Source organism: Corythoichthys intestinalis, chromosome 16 (genome assembly GCF_030265065.1).
Source record: "Corythoichthys intestinalis isolate RoL2023-P3 chromosome 16, ASM3026506v1, whole genome shotgun sequence".
Lineage (NCBI taxonomy): Eukaryota > Metazoa > Chordata > Actinopteri > Syngnathiformes > Syngnathidae > Corythoichthys > Corythoichthys intestinalis.
In genome coordinates, this window is record NC_080410.1 from 19905643 (window position 1) to 19931044 (window position 25402).

General features: G+C 39.1%; 1 protein-coding gene and 1 long non-coding RNA gene across 4 annotated transcripts in view; one reads left to right on the forward strand and one right to left on the reverse strand.

Annotated features, from left to right (window-relative positions):
* The window catches only part of LOC130932083 (microtubule-associated serine/threonine-protein kinase 1-like), a 61067-nt gene extending 56691 nt beyond the window's left edge, over positions 1–4376 (reverse strand). For all 3 annotated transcript variants that reach the window (XM_057861472.1, XM_057861470.1, XM_057861469.1), the window contains exon 1: positions 3719–4376. In XM_057861472.1, coding sequence (XP_057717455.1) covers positions 3719–3757 — 39 coding nt within the window. In that variant the 5' untranslated portion in view covers positions 3758–4376. The remainder of the gene's footprint in view (positions 1–3718) is intronic.
* Positions 4377–11540: 7164 nt separating this feature from the next.
* Positions 11541–25014, forward strand: LOC130932084 (uncharacterized). Its single transcript, XR_009067354.1, has 3 exons — positions 11541–11631; positions 17044–17086; positions 24907–25014. It is a non-coding gene; the product is annotated as an uncharacterized LOC130932084 (long non-coding RNA).
* The last annotated feature ends 388 nt before the right edge of the window (positions 25015–25402 follow it).

The following is a 25402-nucleotide window of genomic DNA, read 5'->3' on the forward strand; positions in this document are numbered from 1 at the left end:
AAATGATATCTACCATTACATTATGTGGATTACGTACTTTGTAGCAGCTTTTCGGCAGCAGTCAGGTATGTTGTTGTGTTTTTTGATCTCGTGGCATGAGTTGAGCTAGAGCCATGAGTTGAGAATTGGCATTACCCGAGGGGCCGGGTAATGAGAAGCATGATGTTTAGCTACTCTCGCTGCGTTCTTCCTCGTTGCGCCCCGAAAACCGCGCGGCGCGCTGAGTGTGTTGTACTTCCGCTTTACTTGGCATATTTTAATAATCGGAATTTGAATGTTTGTGAATCGTTCTCGAATCTTCCACGGCCGAATCGCGAATAATCTAAGAATCGGAAATTTTGCACACCTCTAATGTTGAATGTATACATCTGTCTTGTCTTTCCATTCCAACAATAATTTACAGAAAAATATGGCATATTTTATAGATGGTTTGAATTGCGATTAATTACGATTAATTCATTTTTAAGCTGTGATTAACTCGATTAAAAATTTTAATCGTTTGACAGCCCTAATTATTATATATGTTCCTGGCTGGAATATTCAGTCAAAAAGGATGCCGTCTCCTATTTTACCTGCCGCAATTTTCAAACTGACCACGGTGAGGATTCGTTTCACAAGGGTGCGAGTGGGTGGAAAAACACTTGGGAGTAAATTGTATATCTATGGAAAACGCAAAAATCGGTGACAACTTCTCCACTAGGTAAGACAGAAAACGTGCACGCTCACACACGCACGCACGCACACACACACAGCTAGGATGCCTGTATTCACGAGCAAGGGCCAAGCTACCAGCCGAGCATATATCTTGTTTATTTCAATTGCAGTTAAGTTAATTTTATTGTTGACACTGCGTTTTGGGGTCATCAACATGTTTTGCCCTCGCACCCCCCTCGGCCCACCACAAAAGTCAAACTCCGCCTATGGTTTTGCAATTTTTCTAGTCTCCTGCTAGCTATGTCTGTCCTACTAACTGTTTTACGATCTCAAAATGACTGCTATAAGAAAACATAATGAAAAAAAAAGGTCATAAATCACCAATGGTGTAGTACTTGGAAGCTTCCACGCTCAAGTAAGACATTCATGGAAACTGACAGCGCATCTCCTGTTTATATCCTCACACACGCTTTCAAATGTAATTAGGTCTCTGCTCATGTTCTAGTCACACCACATTGTCAGAGGCAAAATCCTAAATTCATGTTCATCATTTTGAGGTAATGCATGATGTTTGGCCCCTCACCCCTAACTGCATGGGAGTGGGATGTTTCACCATATGTTACACAAAGAAATGTGTGTGTGTGAGGGAGAAAGGAAGCAAGCGACGGTTGGCTTGATGAGGCCCAAGGGAATGACAAGGCAGCCAATCAAATGTCAACAAATAATTCTACACTATTTGCCCTCGTAGTGTAGACGTTGGCACCAGAAGAGCTAAAAGTCATCCGGCCCCTCTTTTTGGATACGTGCATAAATTAGCCAGACAATTGTCACATCATCGAGCAATGACTTTTTTATAAGCCTGACACTACGATGATAAATTTCCCTGCAGTTCTTGTTATACATCATGGCAGCACAGCGAGGAGCTGAGTCGTGGCGATAACGAGACCTGAAATCTTCAGCGCACTTCACTACTAATCCTTCCTTCATACCTTTCTTCTTTCTCTGTTGTAATAGGGGTCAATTTCCCACAATCCAGCTTCAAAGTACAATTCTGAGTCTTTGCTAGCAATCTTAGTTCGTGTGTAGCACATCACTAACTGAATGAATAAATGGAAATAAATGCACACTGAGATGCGCACATGCGCAAAAGAGGCTGCGCGCCGCCCGGCAGGCTGCTCATCTCTGCTCAGTACAGTTGACTGAATCATGCAGAGATTGGGGGTGGGGGGGTGTATGACCCATGATTAAGCAGGAAGCTTCAGAATAGATGAGCACAGTGGTTTGAACCAGCACGCAGGGGGTACAATTCATTAGCGACATTTTGTCAAGCACACTGTTTGGCCTACATAAACTCATCTATTCACATTTACAATCCTACCAGGACAGGTAAGCATCACAGAAACAATGGTGTGATGAAAAAACATGCATACATAAATAACCCCCCACCCCCCCACCCCTCCACCATTGGGACTAATAGTCCCAATGTCAGAAAGAAAGGGGTTCCAATGTTATAGTCACAGTGAATTAAATAATTGGCTGCCATTGACTTCGATGGACGTCCAATTCTTTTGAACCGGAAGGGGAGTTCATTCACTGCCAGCCCTTGTTGTTCAAATCGATTGGACGTCTACTAGTGTCAAACTCACACAGAACTCACAGCAGAAGGAGAAAAAGAGCCACATGATTGGTCGTGTTTCATTGTCAGTGGCACTGAAAGAGTTAATGAATTTGCTTGTGAATTATATTTTTATGAATGTATTTCTTCTAAAGGGAAATGCTTCTTGAAATTCCCTGTTTGTACAGCTTCAAATTGTTTCATTTTACATTTGGGTAAATAAATCTGGACTTTGCATTTTTCCTGGTGCTTTATATGGGTTTACATCATTTGTTCTTTATTGATTTACATAATTATTCAATAACATTATTTTTTATTTCATATCTTTAGATGTTATCAATATTTGTTGAAATAACATTAAGCAACTTATACAATGTTTCGTTCGTCACTCGTACAGTAAAATGGTGATGATGAATGAGTACATGGTAACAACAGTACCATGGAAATGATACATTTGAGTCATTTAAACGTTCATATAGCACTCATTCAACTCATTAAAACACGAACATTCCCACTTATCCTTTCATTTTAAATTAATTGGACGTCTATCGTTGTCACTGGCAGTCAATGAGGTAAAATACCACGGAATTGAAATAAAAAATAAAAAATCATGATAACATGATATTGAATGCTCTAACCAGAGTATATTTCTGTTTTTAATCAATTTCATTTTATTTTGTTGTTATTAACAGTTTATTATTCATAATATCATTTATATAATGAAATTAAAATAAAATAATTATTTTTATAGTTGAGACATGGTGCTCATATGTGATCGCCACGTATGTGGACGCCAAGTTTTTTTTTTTTTTTTTTTTTCTCGATTACCTAAAATTATCACTTGCCTTATAAATGGTTAATTATTGATGACATAAGAATTACTATCTTTATCTTTTTTTTATTATATGACATAAGAATAAAAATTTTGGTTATTCAGTGTGCTACGATGTTTTATATTTGTAACATTACTATAATGACTTAACTCTTAGGGTAAACTGATGAAAGAGAAAACAAACCTGAGCTAAGAATACATGGATTGTACTTCTATCACAGTCAATGGCAGTAGTAAATCATGTGAAATAGAAAAAACTCAAAGTAAGTTTAAAAGTTGTTAAACGTTGGACAGAAGTAAAGTATTATAAAGTGCAAAACGTCTGTCTGAAATAGCTTAATTTTCTCTCCCCCTATTTGTGGTGTCAGCAACCAAATACAAAGCAATGATGACACAAAGAAACACACTCTCATGGAATAATTTAGTGAATAACTGTTTAGATACTAGATTTCCTTTTTGGCAAACAACAATCACAAAAAAATATAATTCATCATTCCCCCCCCCCCAGTCTTTTGCAATTAAAAAATCGAATTAATTTATAAAACCGATTTATCGTGCAGGCCTAGATACATTTCTAAGATCACGTCACAGAAAGGCGATGTCCAGCATGAGCTCACCTGCAGCCTCCGCCGTCGTATTATACCCGAGTCATCCATGCCTTAATGAAGTGCAATGACAATAAAATAGTCAGCTCGCTGGCTCTGTTTAATAAGGAGCGACTGCACTGCAAGTCCTGAGCAGTGAGGTCCGATGTCACGTCGAGGAGGAACAAGAAATGACACAAATGTCATGCGGCCCCATTGTGTCTGGTCTAAATGAATGTCACTAGGAAGAAGAATTTGAGGGGAACCTCACTCTTGACAGTCGTGCAGTTGTTGTCCGAGCATCCTTGACAACCCGCCAGAGGTCTTTCCGTCTGATACGCTTCCCATTTGAGCGCGTGACTCCTATTTAGAAGTACTCACTCGGTTCTGACTTGTCCTGCTGTGTCACAACAGCATCCACAAGGAACGCGAGCTTCTTTCCACGCGAGAATTGAGACTTCGAAAGCCCAGCTCGGCCAAATGCCTATCTGACGCCCTGCAGTCAGAAGAGTATGGTTCGGAGATTATTTATCTTGGAGCTTCTCGGTCAGTCTGACACATAAATCTCCTCCCGATTTTTTAAAATGCGATTCCTCATTCAGTCGTCCATCTTCAGTTCCAATAAAACAGAGCAAGCTGGAGCAAAAGCAGCAACGCGATGTTTGTGTGACTCTTTTCTGGGATTCCCTCTCGCCCCTCCTCCTTCTCCCCCTCCTCCACGCACACTGCTCTGGCCCTCCTCACAATACCGGAGCTACACGCAATGACGCGTCACTCATGTCGTCGTTTTCGTTCACTTTGGTTCGCACCAGGCTGGATACAAACTGGTTCAAAGAGCTTAAATCAGCACCATAGATAGTGGCACTAGATAGCTATAGCCAGCTAGACAAACAGATGAATAGATTAGAAGAGAATAGAATAAAATAGAATAGGCAAATTTATGTATGTAGCACAATTCAACACCAGGCAATTCAAAGTGCTTTACATCACATGAAGATCATAAAAATAACATTAAATCAATAGAACATAAAAACAAAGAAAATCGAAACAGGAAATAAAACTATACATACAAATCTCATTTAATCACGAATAGAATAAAAAACACACCAAAAAAAAAATACTACTACTACTACTAATAATAATGATTGAAATGAGCAATGGAGATAAAGCACAAGAGGAATAGAAAGGAAATAGATTGAAATATACAGACAGTTATGGATATGCTGAGCTAAACAAAAGCGTTTATAGCCATAAGCGGATTTTAAGGGGGGGCAGGGGGCCCTAGGCCCCCCCAGGTGGCGAAAAAGTGTCATTGTATGTAATGGACTTTCCTAGATAAATAAAAGTTGTAAAGCAATAAAACTGCAACAAAAATGAACAATTTTTTTTTTTTATAATGGGTCAAAATTATTTTTCGAACAAATCATATGACTAGCAACTTAGACGGTCAAAAAATATATATTTTTTGATTTTTTTTTTTTTTTTTTTGATGATTTAAAATATATATTTGTTTGATTTAAGCAACTTTTTTTAGGGATTAAATGATTTAGACACAAATGTCCTACTCATAATATGGCCCAAATACAAAAAGGATTGCTTCAATCAAAGCAAACTTTTTCAATGAAAAATTAAGTGTTCAAATGAACATTTTTCAATCTCAAATATTTTTTAGCATTCAAAAACTTTTTCTACGATTGATTTTTTTTTTTTTTTTTTTTTTTGATTGAAGTGATTTTTCTTTTGGAAACTATATATTTTTTTGAAGCAACTTATTTTTTGATTGAATAATAAAGACGAATAATAAAAGAATAATAAATGTCTTAGCCAAAACGCAAATCGACATGACATCAATCAAAAAAGTTGCTTCATAAAAAAAAAATAAATAAAAAAATAAAAAATCTAACAAAAATAGCTTTCACATGCATTTTGTTTTCATTTTTCATTCATTCATTCATTTTCCATGCCGCTTATTCCCCACGAGGGTCGCGGAGGTGCTGGAGCCTATCCCAGCTAGCTTCGGGCAGTAGGCAGGGGACACCCTGAATAGGTTGCCAGCCAATCGTAGTTTCAAATTTAGTTTTGCATTCAGACACGTTTTTTTTTTTTTTATTGAAGCGACTTTTTTTTGGTTGAAAATATATATTTTGATTGAAGCAACTTTTTTTGGATTGAATAATAAAGACACACATCTACCTCCATATGGCTCCGCCCAGGTGATACAATTTTTGACTGGGGTAACTACATTAGACACCAACGGGCGTACCATATTCAATGGATGACGATCTTGGCAAAAAGTATTGCCTAAGCAGTCTGATTTAGAATTCCCCTCAAGAATGATGGGAAACAAAAAACGCTCATTGTCTATTATAAATATTCTTGTAAAATAATTTTATTTCTGACACTGCGTTTTTGGGATAATCAACATAATCAAATGGTTAAAAACCTGACGAAGCTGGCGATTTCTTTGGTGATGTTACCACAATAATAATTGTCACCTTAAATTATAAAGACTAGCAAACGGAAGTCGGAGGAGGACCGTCAAGATCGTAGACATTCTATGGCCTTTTTGTCGAGCCAGTTCACGGACGTGCGCACAACGCTCATTTTTTTAAGTTATTATTTCCATCTTCATTTCAATGGTAAGCCTCACCTTTTTCCTATTTTCACCACCTGCACTAACATTCTTGGAACCCATGGTGATCTCTCTCTGCGGGAAAACAAAGAATCTGCGGTGCTGTCATAAATCGTCATATTTTGAGCATGTCGTCGGATGTAGAAACAAATGGCGAGTCAAATTTTCCGTCAGATGTCGAAAAGGTCGTGTGTCGAAGCAATCGTATGTCGAGGTATCACTGTGTTTTAATAAATGGTTCTTAAGCACTTCAAATGCAATCATTATAAGTTTTAAACCTGTCACTGTCCCACCAAATTATTTTTAAACAAGAATAAAGTATGAAAATGCTTGTCTTTATTAAATGTTTCATTGTGTGAGTCCACTCAAATCTGCTCAAGCTGCTCTCTTGCCACAGCAACTGTTTAGCAAGTTAAACGACAATTGACGCATGCGGCGCTTTGAAGCTTCGGGTTCCAGGCATCTGTCAATCATCGTTAACTTTAATAAGCAACTCCAGTGCACTGCCTGACCAACAAAGAGCAGTGAGAGGGAGACTACGCGATCTGCTCGGGACAGCTCATCTGTATTTATTTATTTTTTTAATTGAAAAAGAATCTGTGATGGACTGACGGCGCGAAGTTTGAAGCGCGAAGTAGTGGGGAATCACTGTAGAATATAATTGAATATTAGTCTAAATATGAAAACATAACTTTATTGGGGATAATATTCATTCATTCTTTTTCCGTGCCACTTTTTCCTCACGAGGGTCACCGGGGGTACTGGAGCCTATCCCAGCTAACTATGGGCAGTAGGCGGGGTACACTCTGAATCGGTTGCCAGCCAATCGTAGGGCACAGAGAGATGAACAATCATTCATGCACACATTTTACATGTAATCTGAAGAAAAAAAAAAAAAAAAAAACTGTGTAATTGTAATTGTGTGTGAAAAGCTTCTTCACACTCAAGTGCACGTTTATATTTGTTTGATAAAAATGAATTTAAGGAGATGGAAAATATTTTTTTCATCACTGCAAACAACTATGAGGTACCGTAATTTTTGGACTATAAGGCACACCTGACTGTAAACCGCCACTCACTAAATTTGACACAATAACCATATTTGTCCATAGATTAGCCGCACAGGACTATCAACCGCAGCTGTCCTCACTTAGAGTCATCCTGCAAAGCACTTTTGAATGGATGTAAAAGATTTGAGCTGGACATAAATGGAGTTAGTGACAAAATTTGACATTGACGGATGACACTTAGGCCATGTCTACACGTTGTAGGGTATTCGGCAAAAGGGAGAACTTTTTGTACGGTTTGGCCTATCAACCACACGTACATGCACATTTCAACGAGGGTTCTTAAAAACTACGCCCAAAGTGAAGAAGTGTGAATCACGTGGACACTGATAACCGAATATTTAACTGTGGAAACATCACTGACTGCGACAAAACTTTGTCCTTACGTCACACATGAGACCAATGTTTACATTTAGAGTAAATAAGTCAGCTGCTTTTTAGCTCCCATTTATTTACAAACTCTTGCTTTGCTTCATATTGAAGAACACATGCGAAGGATGGGGGTATTATGGACAATTATTTTTCGCGCATTGTTATGAATAAACCGTAATTTTCGGACTATAAGCCGTTACTTTTTTCCTTCATTTTGAATCCTGCGGCTTATAGTCCCGTGCAGTTTATTTGTTGATTTATTTGGGTTAATAGATAACACTTAATTTGACAGCGGCATCATAAGGCTGACATAAGACTGTCATAATTATGACATGACACAATCATGGGCATTACTGAATGCTTATGACAGATGTCATTAAGTGTCATCCAGCAAATTATGTCACTAACTCCCATGTCGAGCTTGGATTTTTTACGTCCTTTCAAAAGTTAGATAATTTGCTGGATAACAGTAAATGTTACAAGCATTCATTAATGCTAATGACAGTGTCATGTCATAATTATGATTGGCTAATGACAGTCTTATGGCCCCACTGTCAAATAAAGTGTTATAAAATACCATAATCTAGCAATTAGTGAAAAAACTAGAACAGTAATTGAAGAAATATTTAGCGCAGAACATTAATTTTGATCGTTATTTACATCTGTAGCGCTGCAATGCACGCTAGGCCGCATGGTGGACAACAACAGTGTTGACAGCATGTGGCAGAAGAGGTTGACCCCCCCCCCCCCCCCCCCCCAAGGGAGCTGTGATGGCCAAATGAAGCTTCTTGAAGCAATGAATGAATCATGGCGGTTCATTTGGTTTTATGACTGCCGTATGATGCAGCTGTCAAATAAAGTGTTACCGGTTAATATCTTTTGGTGTGAATATCCCATAATACAGTGAGGACAGCTGCGGCTTACAGTCCGGTGCGGCTTATGTATGAACAAATGCCGTTTTCGTGCCAAATTTTGTGGGTGGCGGCTTATTGTCAGGTGCGCCTTATAGTGTGAAAATTACGGTACTCAAAAATGAATTAATGCGGTTGGCTGTGGAAGCTTTTTTTTTCTATAAACGTGCTGATGTGGACGTAATTATTTTTCCCAACGTATTAGGGCAGGATCCCCCTCCCCCCCAAAAAAAAAGAAAAAAAAAAAGGTGTAGACATGGTCTTGATGTGTCATAAGCTGCGCGCGTGCGCACTGCTTGCACACACTCAGCGCACAAGAAAACCTATGAAGCGTAGAGAAATACAATTCAACAGAATTTTATTGTAGCAGTCTAGTCTAGTCTAGTCTAAGACTACTGTGTGTTTGCGCCGCAATGATATGTCAGTGCGACACTCCTATTGGTGCGTTCGATACGGCAACGCGACGCTCCCATTGGTGCGGTCGATACAGCAACGCGTCGCTCGCATTGGTACTTTCGATATGGCAACGCAACGCTCCCATTGGTGCTTTCGGTACAGCAACGCAATGCTCCCATTGGTTGAGAAAACTGAGTTTGACTCCTCTGCTGATTTACTAAAGCAACATTCCGCTGCCAGTCTTTGCAAGCGCTACAGTATTAATTAATATCTAATTTTACAACAAATCTAGTTAATTAGTTAATTAGACCAACAAAATTGTTTTCTGTACAATTTTGCAACGTAACTCAATGAGCGACAGGTGTCTGGAAAAATTATTTCAAATAATGTTTTGAACAATATCTATTCTTGAATTAAGAAAGTTTCTGACCCTTCAAAGATTTTTAAAGATTAAATATACTAATTTATTGCTTAGAATATGTTTTTTAAGCTAATTTTCCCCTAGCTATTTTTTCTTATTTCAAGAAATCTGAGTAAAAATTTACTTGAAGCACTGGCAGATAATGTCACTTATTTCTTGAAGATTTACACTGAAAACGAGGGGATTTAACTAGTTTTAAGGAGATGTGTTTTTGCAATGTAGCTGCTCAGACACAGAGAATAGGAATCTTGAGTGTCCTTATTGTCTGAACAGTTTTAATGTGGGAGTGATATAGTGTTATACATTGTAGTTATTCATTATGTTTTATTTATTAACTCACCCATGCCACCATTGGACCATACCCAGGCCAAAGCAGGACTCTCCCATGGTTAAAGCAGAACTCTCACATATAACATGAACAACGAGATCTTAGTCTTTTTCATTTTAAGTGGGCCAAATCAATTAAACTGTATTAAAAGTAAACTAAATGAAAATTGCTGCTGTAATTTCATTCTTTTAATGAACCATGTAGCTTGCTATGATCCAAGGTTTTGAATTGGCTTGATACTAGTGTGTGGCCTCCGTGTACACATCTAATGTTGCTCACCGTGGTCCGCAGTGTGCTCAGAGAGCTTGTGTGTCTGCTCAGACACATGAAAAATTAGCAGGAACATTGGTCATAGGCATTAATTAATGCCCATGATAGTGTCATGTCTTAATTATGATGGTCTTATGACAGTTTTTTGACGCCGCTGTCAAAAACAGTGTTAACCCAAATAAATCAACAAATAAGCTGTAATGGACTATAAACTGATGGAATCAAAATGAGGGGGAAAAAAAAGCGGCTAATACTCCGAAAAGTATTTGTATATATAATAAAGCTCAAGGGATCATCATCTTAACTGACACTCTTCTAACACTAGTCGCAAGCGCAAACTATAGCTGTATAGCCCAATACAATGTAATAAACAGATGTCCCAATACAATTTATTTTATAGCTTCCAAAAGAAATAGACAGAGGTCATTGGTATTGCATAATGGTTTAAGGGGATTAGGTCTTTCAAACATTTTTTTTTTTCCCAATAGCATAGTGTCACCAGATTTTTAGAACAAACTAGACAGATTGCCCACAGAGACGTTTTAAATGATCTCTAAATGTGTACAAATAAAACAATAACCCAACATTTAGCTAACTGCAATACCACACTATTAATCCCAGAGGTCCACTGTCTGCATCATTAAAAAAAAAAAAAAATTTAACAGTAATTCCCATATTCAAAAATGCTATTCATACTTGTTAACTCCTTCCGTGCCATTGACAGTGATGTCAACATCCAGTCATGTGGCTGTTCATCCTTCCGCTGAAATGATTTCATCCAAACCTTTCGAAGTGAAAGGGAGCTTAAGTTCATTCGCAGCCCTCTCTGTTCAAACCGATGAACCGGGATGTTTCAAACCTGTTCAAATGGATTGGACGTCTATTGCCGCCATTGGCAGCTAATGAGTTAAGTTTCAATACAAGACTATTACGCAGGTATGTTAGTATAAATGAATGATTCAAGAAACTAGAGACTCAATAAAAGCTAACCTTGGTTTTGTGGAAGGTTTTATTAAGAAAAATAATGAACTTGCAATTTGACAGAATTATTGACAGAATGTGCACAGAGATATGGCCAAGGAAAAGCTCCAGTAAGCAGGCTGTTGTGTGTCAGATTAAATGGAGCTATGAGGGCCATCTGGTTGGCAGTGAAGGAGCCAAATTGTCTCTCTGTTGACATTGGGGCTTTGTTTTGTGGCCTACAGGCAAGCTGTGTAAACCCCAACAACCACACACCTTCATGGCACCCTTGCAGCAAAATAAAAGCTTGCTGCCTCAGACTCAGAGCACCGTCAAAAGCCAAAACCCCTTCTTGGCTACACACCAGAGGACACATGACAGATGATTAAGGCTACAGATTAGTGGTGTGGCACCAGAGGTGAGCAGGTGGAAGTTGGGCCCAAGGGAACCATTTAATTGAGTTCCACATTGGCCTCATTACAGTTGTTGTGGAAATGAATTGCTTGGGTTCAGCAGCTTCTGATCACAGACGAGATGATGGAGCTGTCATATCCTCTTACGTAATGATCGGGTAATCCTTTTGAGTATGGTGAGTGACAACTGCTCAGTTTTTTTTTTTTTTTTAACTATTTTCTTATCATTGCCACATTGCAAGTCCAGTAAATACCCATTCATTCATTTTCTAGAGCACTCATTTACGGTATATATGATTCGAGCTAGCTTTGGACAAAAGGAACATTCTGAACTGAATCAGCCAGTCACAGCATTGCAATATTGAGCTAAAGCATGATGACAAATGACAAAATCCATGGCATTACACATGGCAGGCATTTATAATTGAATCATTCATTTGGGATCCTAAATGATGAGAAGAGACATGTTTTTTACTTTTGAAAAGAATTCAACGTTTTTTTTTTTTTTTTTTAAATATTTAACAGCTTTTGAAGTTCTATTTCAATTTCCTAACAATGAATGCTCAATAATAAAATTGACCCCTAATTTGTGCTGCCAGAATATTCTGTCACTTTGGTTCAGGTTTTGAGTGGAAATGTTTGTTGAAAACCTTTTTGCCTCATAATGGCGCAAACTCGATTGACTGAGTAGGGACATGTGGGCATGCAATGGGACTGTTGTTGTTATCACTACTGCAAAGCCTCTAATCTGGAGGTTCTGTGGTCCACCAGTTAGTAGCATAAACTGTGAATGCTCAATGAATGACACGAGTTTACACATATGCGTGTGTTGCATTGTTTTGTATTGAAAAAAAAAAAGCGATTGTACTAAGGGCGTCTCAATTGACAGAAAACAAATAGTGTACTTGCAAGCCTGATTTTATGACAGCAGAGTGTTCACTTCAATGTTAAAACACTGTGACCTCCTTGTGGTTAGCAATTGTATTACATCCTAACTGCCAGGGTAGCGGGAGTGTATGTGTGTGTGCGTGTGTGTGTGTGAATGTGTATTGATGTTGGTCGTGGTGGTGGTGGGGGTGGTCACAATGTCATTCCAAAGAGTGACGTGTATGCTAATAGACAGTTTAATTGTTATCGTGATAAAATCAATCTCTTAATTCTGGATTTGACGTCCACTTATGTGGCTTTTTTCATCCATCTGCAGTGAATTTAAATAAATTTATCATTAGTAAACGTCCAATCTGCAAGACACCCCAACACACACACACACTTCAAATGGATTGGACGTCAATAGTCTGTATCATCTACAGTGGGGCAAATAAGTATTTAGTCAACCACTAATTGTGCAAGTTCTCCCATTTGAAAATATTAGAGAGGCCTGTGATTGTGATGTGATTGTCAACCTCAACCATGAGAGACAGAATGTGGAAAAAAAAAAAAAAACAGAAAATCACATTGTTTGATTTTTAAGGTGTAATCTTGTGTACAAAACTTGTTTATGGTACCTTTGCCCAAACTCTCCACACCACAGACTCCACAGCACTGTGAATATTAAACTGCTTTAATTCCTACCCCTCACTCTCTCACCTGCCTGTTTTGAGGCTCTCAGCCCACGATTATAACTGATCTCTGCTGAATTTTCTAATGACATACATTGGGTAACAGTATATAATATATACAGTGGGGCAAATAAGTATTTAGTCAACCACTAATTTTGCAAGTTCTCCCACTTCTAAATATTAAAGAGGCCTGTAATTGTCAACATGGGTAAAAGTCAACAATGAGAGACATAATGTGGAAAAAAAACAGAAAATCAAATAGTTTGATTTTTAAAGTATTTTTTTGCAAATCATGGTGGAAAATAAGTATTTGGTCAATACCAAAATTCCATCTCAATACTTTGTTATGTACCCTTTGTTGGCAATAACAGAGGCCAAACATTTTCTGTAACTCTTCACAAGCTTTTCACACACTGTTGCTGGTAATTTGGCCCATTCCTCCATGCAGATCTCCTCTAGAGCAGTGTTGTTTTAGGGCTGTTGTTGGGCAACACGGACTTTCAACTCCCTCCACAGATTTTCTATGGGGTTGAGATCTGGAGACTGGCTAGGCCACTCCAGGACCTTGAAATGCTTCTTACGGAGCCACTCATTTGTTGCCCTGGCTGTGTGTTTGGGATCATTGTCATGCTGAGACCCAGCCACGTCTCATCTTCAATGCCCTTACTGATGGAAGGAGATTTTCACTCAAAATCTCTCGATACATGGCCCCATTCATTCTTTCCTTTACACAGATCAGTTGTCCTGGTCCCTTTGCAGAAAAACAGCCCCAAAGCATGATGTTTCCACCCCCATGCTTCACAGTGGGTATGGTGTTCTTCAGTATTCTTTCTCCTCCAAACACGAGAACCTGTGTTTCTACCAAAGGGTTCTATTTTGGTTTCATCTGACCATAACACATTCTTCCAGTTCTCTTCTGGATCATCCAAATGCTCTCTAGCAAACCGCGGACGGGTCTGCACGTGTATTGGCTTCAGCAGGGGGACACGTCTGGCAGTGCAGGATTTGAGTCCCTAGCGGCGCATTGTATTACTAATAGTAGCCTTTGTTACTGTGGTCCCAGCTCTCTATAGGTCATTCACTAGGTCCCCCCGTGTGGTTCTCAGATTTTTGCTCACCGTTCTTGTTATCATTTTGACGCCACGGGGTGAGATCTTGCATGGAGCCCCAGATCGAGGGAGATTATCAGTGGTCTTGTATGTCTTCCATTTTCTCATAATTGCTCCCACAGTTGATTTCTTTACACCAAGCATTTTACCTATTGCAGATTCAGTCTTCCCACCCTGGTGCAGGTCTACAATTTTGTCTCTGGTGTCATTCGACAGCTCTTTGGTCTTGGCCATAGTGGAGTTTGGAGTGTGACTGACTGAGTTTGTGGACAGGTGTCTTTTATACCGATAATGAGTTAAAACAGGTGCCATTAATACAGGTAACGAGTGGAGCCTTGTTAGACCTCGTTAGAACAAGTTAGACCTCTTTGACAGCCAGAAATCTTGCTTGTTTGTAGGTGACCAAATATTTATTTTCCACTCTAATTTGGAAATAAATTCTTTAAAAATCAAACAATGTGATTTTCTTTTTTTTTTTTTTTTTTTTTTCCACATTCTGTCTCTCATGGTTGAGGTTTACCCAAGTTGACAATTACAGGCCTCTCTAATATTTTCAAGTAGGAGAACTTGCACAATTGGTGGTTGACTAAATAATTATTTGCCCCACTGTATAGCCCCTAAATTTGCAAGCATATGCAATATTTTGTCAATATTTTTGCATCTGACACTGTAAAATACGAAAACGAATATGAAAATACACGATGTTATAGTAATTATAACAACCACTGTCTCAGATTATAAAATGTGCCGTGGAGGATAATCAATTAGCCCGATTCTTGTTTGTTTGTTTGTTTGTTTTGTCTAAGGACTGATTAATTATATTGATTAATTGATTAGTTGCAAAATTAAAATAGCTACTCCTCCGTTACTCGTGGCCGGATCAAAATGGAATTTGGTAGGTATTTTCTAGGGACGTATAGATCTGGATCCACTATTTAGATTTTTTTTTTTGTCACAGGTCTTATTAATTACATTACTTAATTGTCTGCCACTGATAACAATAGACACCCAATTCATTTTTATTGGAAAGACTGGCTGCTCAATGTCATTGGCGGCACTAGACATGGACGTCATCCATTTTGACTGCGAGGCGCGAATGAACGAATTTGCTTCTCCCAGTCAAAATTGATTGGACATCTAACACCCTCATTGGCAGTGAGTTAATTATTTGCAGATATAAGGTTGCTTGTAGGTTTTGTGTCAGCCAGTAAAGTGAGCCGGGCAGTTGTAGTTCATTTGGAACCTGTTTCTACCTGGACAGTCTGCAAAGCCATTTTGTTTTTTCAAGCAGACTCGTTCAAGCATGAAGGTATTTCGATGCCTCCTATGAATGGTGTCAGTCGATTTCCAAAGGAACAGATTGATACACAGCCGAGAGGAGACAAAAAAAAATGACACAGCTTTTGTTGTATTATTCATTTTTTTCTTTGCCAAATCAGCAGGGGGAGAAAATAGTCAATAAAGAGACACAGAGAACAAAGGCCAAAATGTTCAGAGTGAAGAGGAGCTTGGGAGCCTGAGGCCCAAGTGTGTGTGTAGGGGGTGGGGGGGTTATGGGGATGTGTGTGTGTACTAGTCTTTTAGTCTTTCGTATGAATGGTAATTGGATGCAACCTCAAAGCAGACTTGGCAAGAACCAACCAGTGGATGAAAAGACCTTCAAACACAAACAGATATACACACAACTAAGCCTATTACAATGACGCAAAGAGTCCTGTAAGAGTTCACAACAACATCGCCAGAGGGGTCAACAGCTGTGGTTTTGTGTTCTGTGCATATTACCTGCACTGACCTCTAGTAAGTGTCATTTCAGCAGCATAAATCAATCTCATTTTAAATCAGAATGTTTTCTCAGCATTCATCTTTACTCAACATACGGTTTTCAAACTTTCTATTGCAGCTTATATTACATTATTTGAGCCTAGGGAATTAAATCTGCCTTAGCGAAACATTAATATGTTAAGTCAAGGATGTTAAGCTGGGGGCCAGGGGGCAGATCCAGTCCGCCGTGAAAGTAAACCACATGCATGCTTCATATTTTGCACTGAATTAAAATGTATTAAAATTTTCGTAGTCCAGAATTCTGAGAATATGACCTGTTTTTCCCTTTTTAGGGGGTGAAAAAAAATACATAAATAAGGAGAGGAAAAAAATCATTTGTTTTCAAAATTTAATACAAAAAAGAAAAACAAGAGAATGTTGGTTGATTTCCCCCCTCACATTTTTTGTTTATTAAAAATTGTTGCTTCCCAGCTATGTTTTTTCCACAGAGAAATGAAAAAAATGGAAAAGTGGATGAGAGGTCGAAAATATTAGTTTGTACAATTTTGTGGTTAGCAATGGCTCTAAATGGTTCGACTGTCAAAATAGAAGACGATTAATTAGCAAATCAATTAGTCAATCATGGCAGCCCAATTAAGTTAAACTGCCACTGTTGGCACTTGTCATTCAATCAATTTTGTCTCGGAGGGTTGGCAGCAATGGAATGCTTTCCAGTTTACCTGCTATTTACGGTGATGAATGTGCAATAATCAATAAATGCAATTTGCTCATTTGCTGCCGACCTTCCCACTTCAAATGGATTGCACATCTAGTACTCATTTCAATTCCAAGCACAAGGATGAAAACAGTCACATGATTGGAGGTGTTATCATTATCACTGGAATTGAAGGAGTTAAAAGAGGGGCATATTGGAAAAAATATTGGGAATATTGACCCATTATAATGACAATAAATACACTATATTCAATTCTATAATATAAAAACAAAGTCAAGACCAATAAATACATACTCCAACAAATAGTAATGATCTCAAACTTATTATTATTATTTTTTTTCGGGGTGTAAAATGTTGTCGCATCTCCTCTGAAATCAATGTTTCATTTTTTTCCTATAAATATTACTCGCTCCTGTCTTGCAGTAATGCAATCTAACCACTGGGGGGAGAGATTGAACAACTAAAAGTAAGTACAGGGTTGCAATTTCTCTATGTTGCTATTTAGTGTGGAGATAATATTTGATATTTATTCTAAGTTCCCCCCCCTTCTTCTCATGTGTTTATAATTGTAGCATTGAAGTATTAGGTTAAACAGGCTTAGTAAAGATTTTATCACTGCAACATAATTATAGGCTAATATATGCATATATATATATATATACATTGGGGCAAATTAATATTTAGTCAACCACTAATTGTGCAAGTTCTCCCACTTTTAAATATTAGAGAGCCCTGTAATTGTGAACATGGTTAAGCCTCAACCATGAGAGACAGAATGTGGAAAAAAAAAAACAGAAAATCACATTGTTTGATTTTTAAAGAATTTATTTGCAACTCATGGTGGAAAATAAGTATTTGGTCAATACCAAAAGTTCATCTCAATACTTTGTTATGTACCCTTTGTTGGCAATAACAGAGGCCAAACGTTTTCTGTAACTCTTCACAGGCTTTTCACACACTGTTGCTGGTATTTTGGCCCATTCCTCCATGCAGATCTCCTCTAGAGCAGTGATGTTTTGTGGCTGTCGTTGGGCAACACAGACTTTCAACTCCCTCCGCAGATTTTATATGGGGTTGAGACCTGGAGACTGGCTAGGCCACTCCAGGACCTTGAAATGCTTCTTACGAAACCACTCCTTTGTTGCCCTGGCTGTGTGTTTGGGATCATTGTCATGTTGAAAGACCCAGCCACGTCTCATCTTCAATGCCCTTGCTGATGGAAGGAGATTTTCACTCAAAATCTCTCGATACATGGCCCCATTCTTTCTTTCCTTTACACAGATCAGTCGTCCTGGTCCCTTTGCAGAAGAACAGCCCCAAAGCATGATGTTTCCACCCCCATGCTTCACAGTTGGTATGGTGCAATTCAGTATTCTTTTTCCTCCAAACAAGATAACCTGTGTTTCTACCAAAAAGTTCTATTTTGGTTTCATCTGACCATAACACATTCTCCATTCTCTACATTCTCTTCTGGATCATCCAAATGCTCTCTAGCGAACTGCAGACGGGCCTGGACATGTACTTTCTTCAGCAGGGGGACACATCTGGCAGTGCAGGATTTGAGTCCCTGGCGGCGCATTGTGTTACAGATAGTAGCCTTTGTTACTGTGGTCCCAGCTCTCTGTAGGTCATTCACTAGGTCCCCCCGTTTGATTCTGGGATTTTTGCTCACCGTTCTTGTTATCATTTTGACGCCACGGGGTGAGGAGTTGAAAGTCCGTGTTACCCAACGACAGCCCCAAAACATCACTGCTCTAGAGGATATCTGCATGGATGAATGGGCCAAAAATACCAGCAACAGTGTGTTAAAAGCTTGTGAAGAGTTACAGAAAACGTTTGGCCTCCGTTATTGCCAACAGAGGTTACATAACAAAGTTTTGAAATGAACTTTTGGTATCGACCAAATACTTATTTTCCACCATGATTTGCAAAAAAAAAAAAAAAACTTTAAAAATCAAACAATGTGATTTTCAGTTTTTTTTCCCACATTCTGTCTCTCATGGTTGACTTTTACCCATGTTGACAATTACAGGCCTCTTTAATATTTTCAAGTGGGAGAACTTGCACAATTAGTGGTTGACTAAATACTTATTTGCCCCACTGTATATATTATATACTGTTACCCAATGTATGTCATTAAAAAATTCAACAGAGATCAGTTATGATCGTGGGCTGAGAGCCCCAAAACAGGCATTTGAGAGAGTGAAGGTAGGAATTAAAGCAGTTTAATATTCACAGTGCTGTGGAGTCTGTGGTGTGGAGAGTTTGGGCAAAGGTACCATAAACAAGTTTTGTACACAAGATCCTGGAATAAAGTAAATAGGTCGATGAGCAGATGAGTCCACAGAAATATTCTCAACACGAGCCGGCACTAACAGTGAATTGAAAGAGACCATCCAGCGACAGGGTGGAGCTCTGGCTGGCTTATGTCGACAGATGGTGATTGCTGACACCTGCCGCTGCTCCACCCGTCAGGTGCTGGCCCTGTAATGGGATGACAGACACACCCACACACTTGCCCAGCCCGGGGCCTGAAAAAGATCAATCTCCTTTTGAGTTAACATTGTAGTCACGTATAGCATTGCTGAAGTGATGTAAAATTTTAATTTGGGTTTTGTGTCTTCCTGTTAAAGCCAGTAAAAAATAAGGCATCACAGCAGAACTAGCTAGCTAGCTGCTAGCAAGATTTGAATGTACCCTTACTTACACTTTAATCAGACACTCCGAAATCCAATAAGATCAGCTCTCTACTCCTACAAAAGGTAGACAAGTATGAGAAGGTAGATTTTTAGGATGCAAATTTTCACGTCAATACATCCATGTTTGCACAGAATAATCAGCCCAAATATGCACAAACATTCCCAAAAATCAAAATGTGAAAATGTTTAAGGGATGCACACAACCCCGTCAACGGGGGGACATAGGGGCCCTGGAATGACCTTAATTTATTTTACTTTACGTTTACATATCTTTTCTATTTAAATCATTGTCTGATTAAATATTATGTTCTACTCGATACATACTTAAAAACTTTAACATATTAAATATTTCAAAAATATATATTTTTTCTTTTTTTGCACAACGTCGCCCCACCCGTCTTAGTAGAGAATGGTTTGACCCCACTTTGACGCACTCAACTGCTACGCATTTTCTTGTCTTTGCCAGTGACTGTAGCTGGAGGAGAGCGAGCCTTCAGTAAAATGAAAATAATTTTTAAAAAAAAACAAAAAATAACTAACCTCCACCATATCACAGGGCAGGCTTAACAACCTACCCATTGTTGCCAAACTGCACTTTACGGTAAGTTGTGGGGCTCTCCAAACCGTAGTGTGGAGTGGACGGGTAGACGGCTCGTTTGTCGTCACTTCGTCCGAGTCTTTCTTCAGGAAGGTGGCGATGTGCCTTAAAACGCTGAGACACGTCGGATGGTTTTTTGCTGGAACTTATATTAACAATGGGGGACTCACGGCCACTCAACTCAGCGCTACCGTGCAACAACTCTCAACAGCTCCTATCTCAACCCCTTACGCTCGCCCACCTCATCGTCTGCGCCAAATTGGTAAAGCCGGTCATATTGTAGGGGACAGCAGCCCCTTGGCGATGCCAGCAACACCATGTTCTCCATTGAGCGTGAGCTTGCTCAAAAACTAGAAAAATGACTTTGCTGTCAAAAAATCTAGGTGCATCACTGTTTGACGGCTTGATAACCCCAGGGATGTGGAGGGGGCAGGCAAAGGATGTTTAGTTATACTGTTTTGTTGCTTAGCAGGTAGGCATAGCACTCTCAGTTGTATTGTATTTTAGCCTACATGGGACAATAGATGGAAATTGTTCGTTTATATTGTGTCACATCACATTACAGTCTATTAAATTTAACTTTTCATCTCAAATTGAATAATTTGAAATTTTATTTATTTATTAGGGGGGCCCTAAAATGTTCTCTTGTCCCCGGGCCCCTGCAAGTCTGTTGACAGCCCTCAGTGTACATAGTCAATTAACTCTCTCAATGCCATTTACAGGGCCAGCTCAATCCAATTTCACTGGGAGGTGTGACAGCGATCATTCAAATGTGCCAGTCCTCCCATTCAAATCGGATTGGACATCTATCACCATCAATGGCACCCAATGAGCTAAAAATCCACAACAATTACTGATTGGCAAAAAGAGGGACTTCCAGATTACATCCTCCACCTTTTGAATTTCAGAAAAACGACACTGTGGAGAATAGGTCAATGGAACGTATCAGAGACATTCCAAATGGCGGTAATGAATGTCTGTCATTTAGTATGTCAACAAAGATTGGCGGCACTGTTTGCCAGCTGAGGGCCAGCCTGAGGCTCCAAGACAGACCCTGATCCAACTCTGTTAAATGAGACCGACAGTGAGGCTACACTGTGATGGCCTCCCTCTCTCTGTTCCCTGAATAGCTCTCGCACAAAGGATATCGTTATTTCTCCTCTAATTACCAGATGGTGAACTGTTTGTCTGCCCCCGCTCCGCTCTCACCCCCCGAAAATAAAGTCCTCTGTGGTACTGACCCTGTGCAGTTATGAAACTCTGCCAGTGTCATCCCTCCTGTTTTGTGCATCAAGTAGTCCTTTGCAAAAAGCATAGAATACAGTCATCCCTCGTTTTTCACGGTTAATGGGGACTAGAAGTAAGTGAAAAACCGCGAAGTAGCGCCCCCCCCAATTTTTTTTATTTTGTGTGTGTTCAATGTATTTATTCAGATTTTGCATTTAAAAGAGATATGTGTAAGACATGTTTTTTCAGTTTTTCCCCCCAAGTTTATACATATACATATATATGTAACGGGTACACGCAGGTCCATTGTGGAGTGTGGAAACCTCCCTTCCGATTCCTTCATGTAAGGACGCTAACGGCTGCGCCGTTGGCTCAAGCTTTATTGGCGCAGTGGTTACCGTCCTTGCCTGCCGAGTGGAAGCGTCGTGGCGCGTGGGTTCGCGTCCTGGCCTGGTGGGAGCGGAACGCGGGGCGGCGCTGACACACCGGTTACATATATATATATATACTGTCACTACAGTGGGGAGAACAAATATGTGATACACTGCCAATGGGAAAACTGCCATTGGCAGTGTATCAAATGTTCTCCCCACTGTGTATATATATATATATATATATATACATATATATATATATATATATATATATATATACATACAGTGCCTTCAGTGAGGATCTCTGAATGATCCAATGTTGTCCTAAATGACCGATGATGATAAATAGAATCCACCTGTGTGTAATCAAGTCTCCGTATAAATGCACCTGCTCTGTGATAGTCTCAGGGTTCTGTTTAAAGTGCAGAGAGCATTATGAAAACCAAGGAACACACCAGGCAGGTCCGAGATACTGTTGTGGAGAAGTTTAAAGCCGGATTTGGATACAAAAAGATTTCCCAAGCTTTAAACATCTCAAGGAGCACTGTGCAAGCCATCATATTGAAATGGAAGGACCATCAGACCACTGCAAATCTACCAAGACCCGGCCGTCCTTCCAAACTTTCTTCTCAAACAAGGAGAAAACTGATCAGAGATGCAGCCAAGAGGCCCATGATCACTCTGAATGAACTGCAGAGATCTACAGCTGAGGTGGGAGAGTCTGTCCATAGGACAACAATCAGTCAGTGCACAAATCTGGCCTTTATGGAAGAGTGGCAAGAAGAAAGCCATTTCTCAAAGATACCCATAAAAAGTCTCGTTTAAAGTTTGCCACAAGCCACCTGGGAGACACACCAAACATGTGGAAGAAGGTGCTCTGGTCAGATGAAACCAAAATTGAACTTTTTGGCCACAATGCAAAACGATATGTTTGGCGTAAAAGCAACACAGCTCATCACCCTGAACACACCATCCCCACTGTCAAACATGGTGGTGGCAGCATCATGGTTTGGGCCTGCTTTTCTTCAGCAGGGACAGGGAAGATGGTTAAAATTGACGGGAAGATGGATGCAGCCAAATACAGGAACATTCTGGAAGAAAACCTGTTGGTATCTCCACAAGACCTGAGACTGGGACGGAGATTTATCTTCCAACAGGACAATGATCCAAAACATAAAGCCAAATCCACAATGGAATGGTTAAAAAATAAACGTATCCAGGTGTTAGAATGGCCAAGTCAAAGTCCAGACGTGAATCCAATCGAGAATCTGTGGAAAGAGCTGAAGACTGCTGTTCACAAACACTCTCCATCCAACCTCACTGAGCTCGAGCTGTTTTGCAAGGAAGAATGGGCAAGAATGTCAGTCTCTCGATGTGCAAAACTGATAGAAACATACCCCAAGCGACTTGCAGCTGTAATTGGAGCAAAAGGTGGCGCTACAAAGTATTAACGCAAGGGGGCCGAATAATATTGCACGCCCCACTTTTCAGTTTTTTATTTGTTAAAAAATGTTTAAATTATCCAATAAATTTTGTTCCACTTCACGATTGTGTCCCACTTGTTGTTGATTCTTGACAAAAAGTTAAAATTTTATATCTTTATGTTTGAAGCCTGAAATGTGGCGAAAGGTTGCAAGGTTCAAGGGGGCCGAATACTTTTGCAAGGCACTGTATATAGGCTATATATATATTTATATATATATATTTTTTTTAATACATGTTTTTTAGGCACTTCAAATGTAATAATTATGTTAAGTTTTAAACATATTACTGTCCCACTGAATTATTTTTAAACAAGAATAACGTAAAAAAAAAAAAAAAAATGCTTGTCTTTATTAAATGCTTCATTTAGTAAGTCCACTCAAATCCGCTGAAGCTGCTCACTTACACATAATGAGTTGCCACAGCAATTGTTTAAGACAAGTTAAACAATGAGTGACGCATGCGGCACTTTGAAGTTTAGACTTCGAATCATCTCTGGCAAGATCAAACCCTAACGTCTGCGAAGCTTTGAAGTTGCGGCTTCCAAGCATCTCTGGCAAGATCGAACCTTACCGACTGTCAATCATTGTTAACATTAATAAGCAACTCCAGTGCACTGCCTGACCAAGAAAAGCAGCGGGGGGAGAGTGAGAGAGTATGTGATTGGATCAGGATAGCTCGTCTGTATTAATTAATTAAATTGCCTGCCCCAAAGTCGGCTAAGATTTTAATATGCCCAAAGAGTGATGTAGACACATACCAACTTTTTCATGAAAGTTGAGTTGTTATATTTCACATTAATATGGACGTAGGGTTTTCAAAAAAATGTCCAGGTTAAATTGTTATTTTACTTTTATAAACGGCAAACAATGTGCACGAATTTAATATTTAGTCACAGTGTTTTGGGTCGGAAATTGTCGAAAATTGGAGGAAATTTTACGTACCATCTCTCAAATTTTAAAATAATCCACATGCAAAATACTGAAACATGCAGTTTTTGAATACATGTAGGCTATTTGTCTTTGACCGAATGGTAAAAAACAAACAAGCCTAAAAGTACAGTAAATAAGGAAAAGGCAGAGGTGGGTAATATCGCGTTACATGTACTTGAGTAACTTATGTAATGAGTTATTGTACAGTATCATGCTAACAACAGTTCATATAGATATGTTTGTGCTGAGAGAAAAAAAATACCATTGTTTACAAAAAAAAAAAATAACAAAAATGAGCAGTTACTCACAATGTTACTCCTTACTTGAGTATTCTTTTCACTGGATACTTTTTTTTACTCGTACTTGAGTACATTTTTTGGATGACTGCTTTTACTTTCACTGGAATAATATTATTTTTGAAGTAACGCTACTCTTATTGAGCAAAATATTGGGCTATTCTACCCACATCTGGATATAAGAAAAGCACATTGTGTAAATCTGGTGTACCTCCTAAAATGCCCTTGTTCTCTTACCGAGCTCATCCGATAAGCAAATTGAATCTCAAATGAATTGGTCAAAATGAAATTTAACAGTGTCAACTTGATGATTTAAGGACAAAAAGATAAAAATTTGAGTTGCGCTTCATTAAAATCTTACATTTTTGAAAGTTTTTTTTTAACAGCATTAGTATGTTTTTGCAACCATGTTACTGCAATTCAAAAAAAATACTATAAATCTGTAAACTTAGCTAATCGAGCCTCAATAGTTTATTATCTATTATTAACTCACTCGCTGCCATTGACAGTGTCAGACGTCCAATGGATTCATTCGCTGTCACCCTTTACTAGTGGCAAACGAATATGCATCAGAAAATCAGAGAATAAAACACTATACTTCTTGCTGCTAGTTTGTTTTGTTGCTAAAATCAATCAAGGTCCAAGGCATGTTACCAGTTTCTAAATCTTTGGTTTTAGGAGGCGTATATAGGCCACAAGACGCTCTCCATCTGCTCCGCTTTGACCAATAGATTTAAGAGGCACTACAGGAAAGAGCCGCACCAGGGATTACGATGGCACACCGGGTCCAAGTGGAGGTGAGATTAAAAACCACTAGCATTAATAGAGTGGAGAAAAACACTGTATAATGCCAATACATTTCTATTTGTGCTGCATTTGAGGTCTCTCAATAAGGATGTGCCTTCCCAAAATGGAAAGGATGAGGAAGTGTCTTTTGATGGGGATTACACATTCAGACTGCATTGAATTGTTGGCAAGGTTACAGCTTTACTGATCGCCCATGTGCATCCCCAGACATGTCGTACTTTATTCGGGCTCAGGTGGTAAAAATAAATCCATCCTGTGCAATAGGTTTAAGTGAACTCTGGTGCGAGCCGGAAGGGTTTTGCAGCGTGTCGTATCCTGGCGGCGAGGTCACTTTGTTTAGTTCAGCAGAGATTTGTGCCCACAGCTT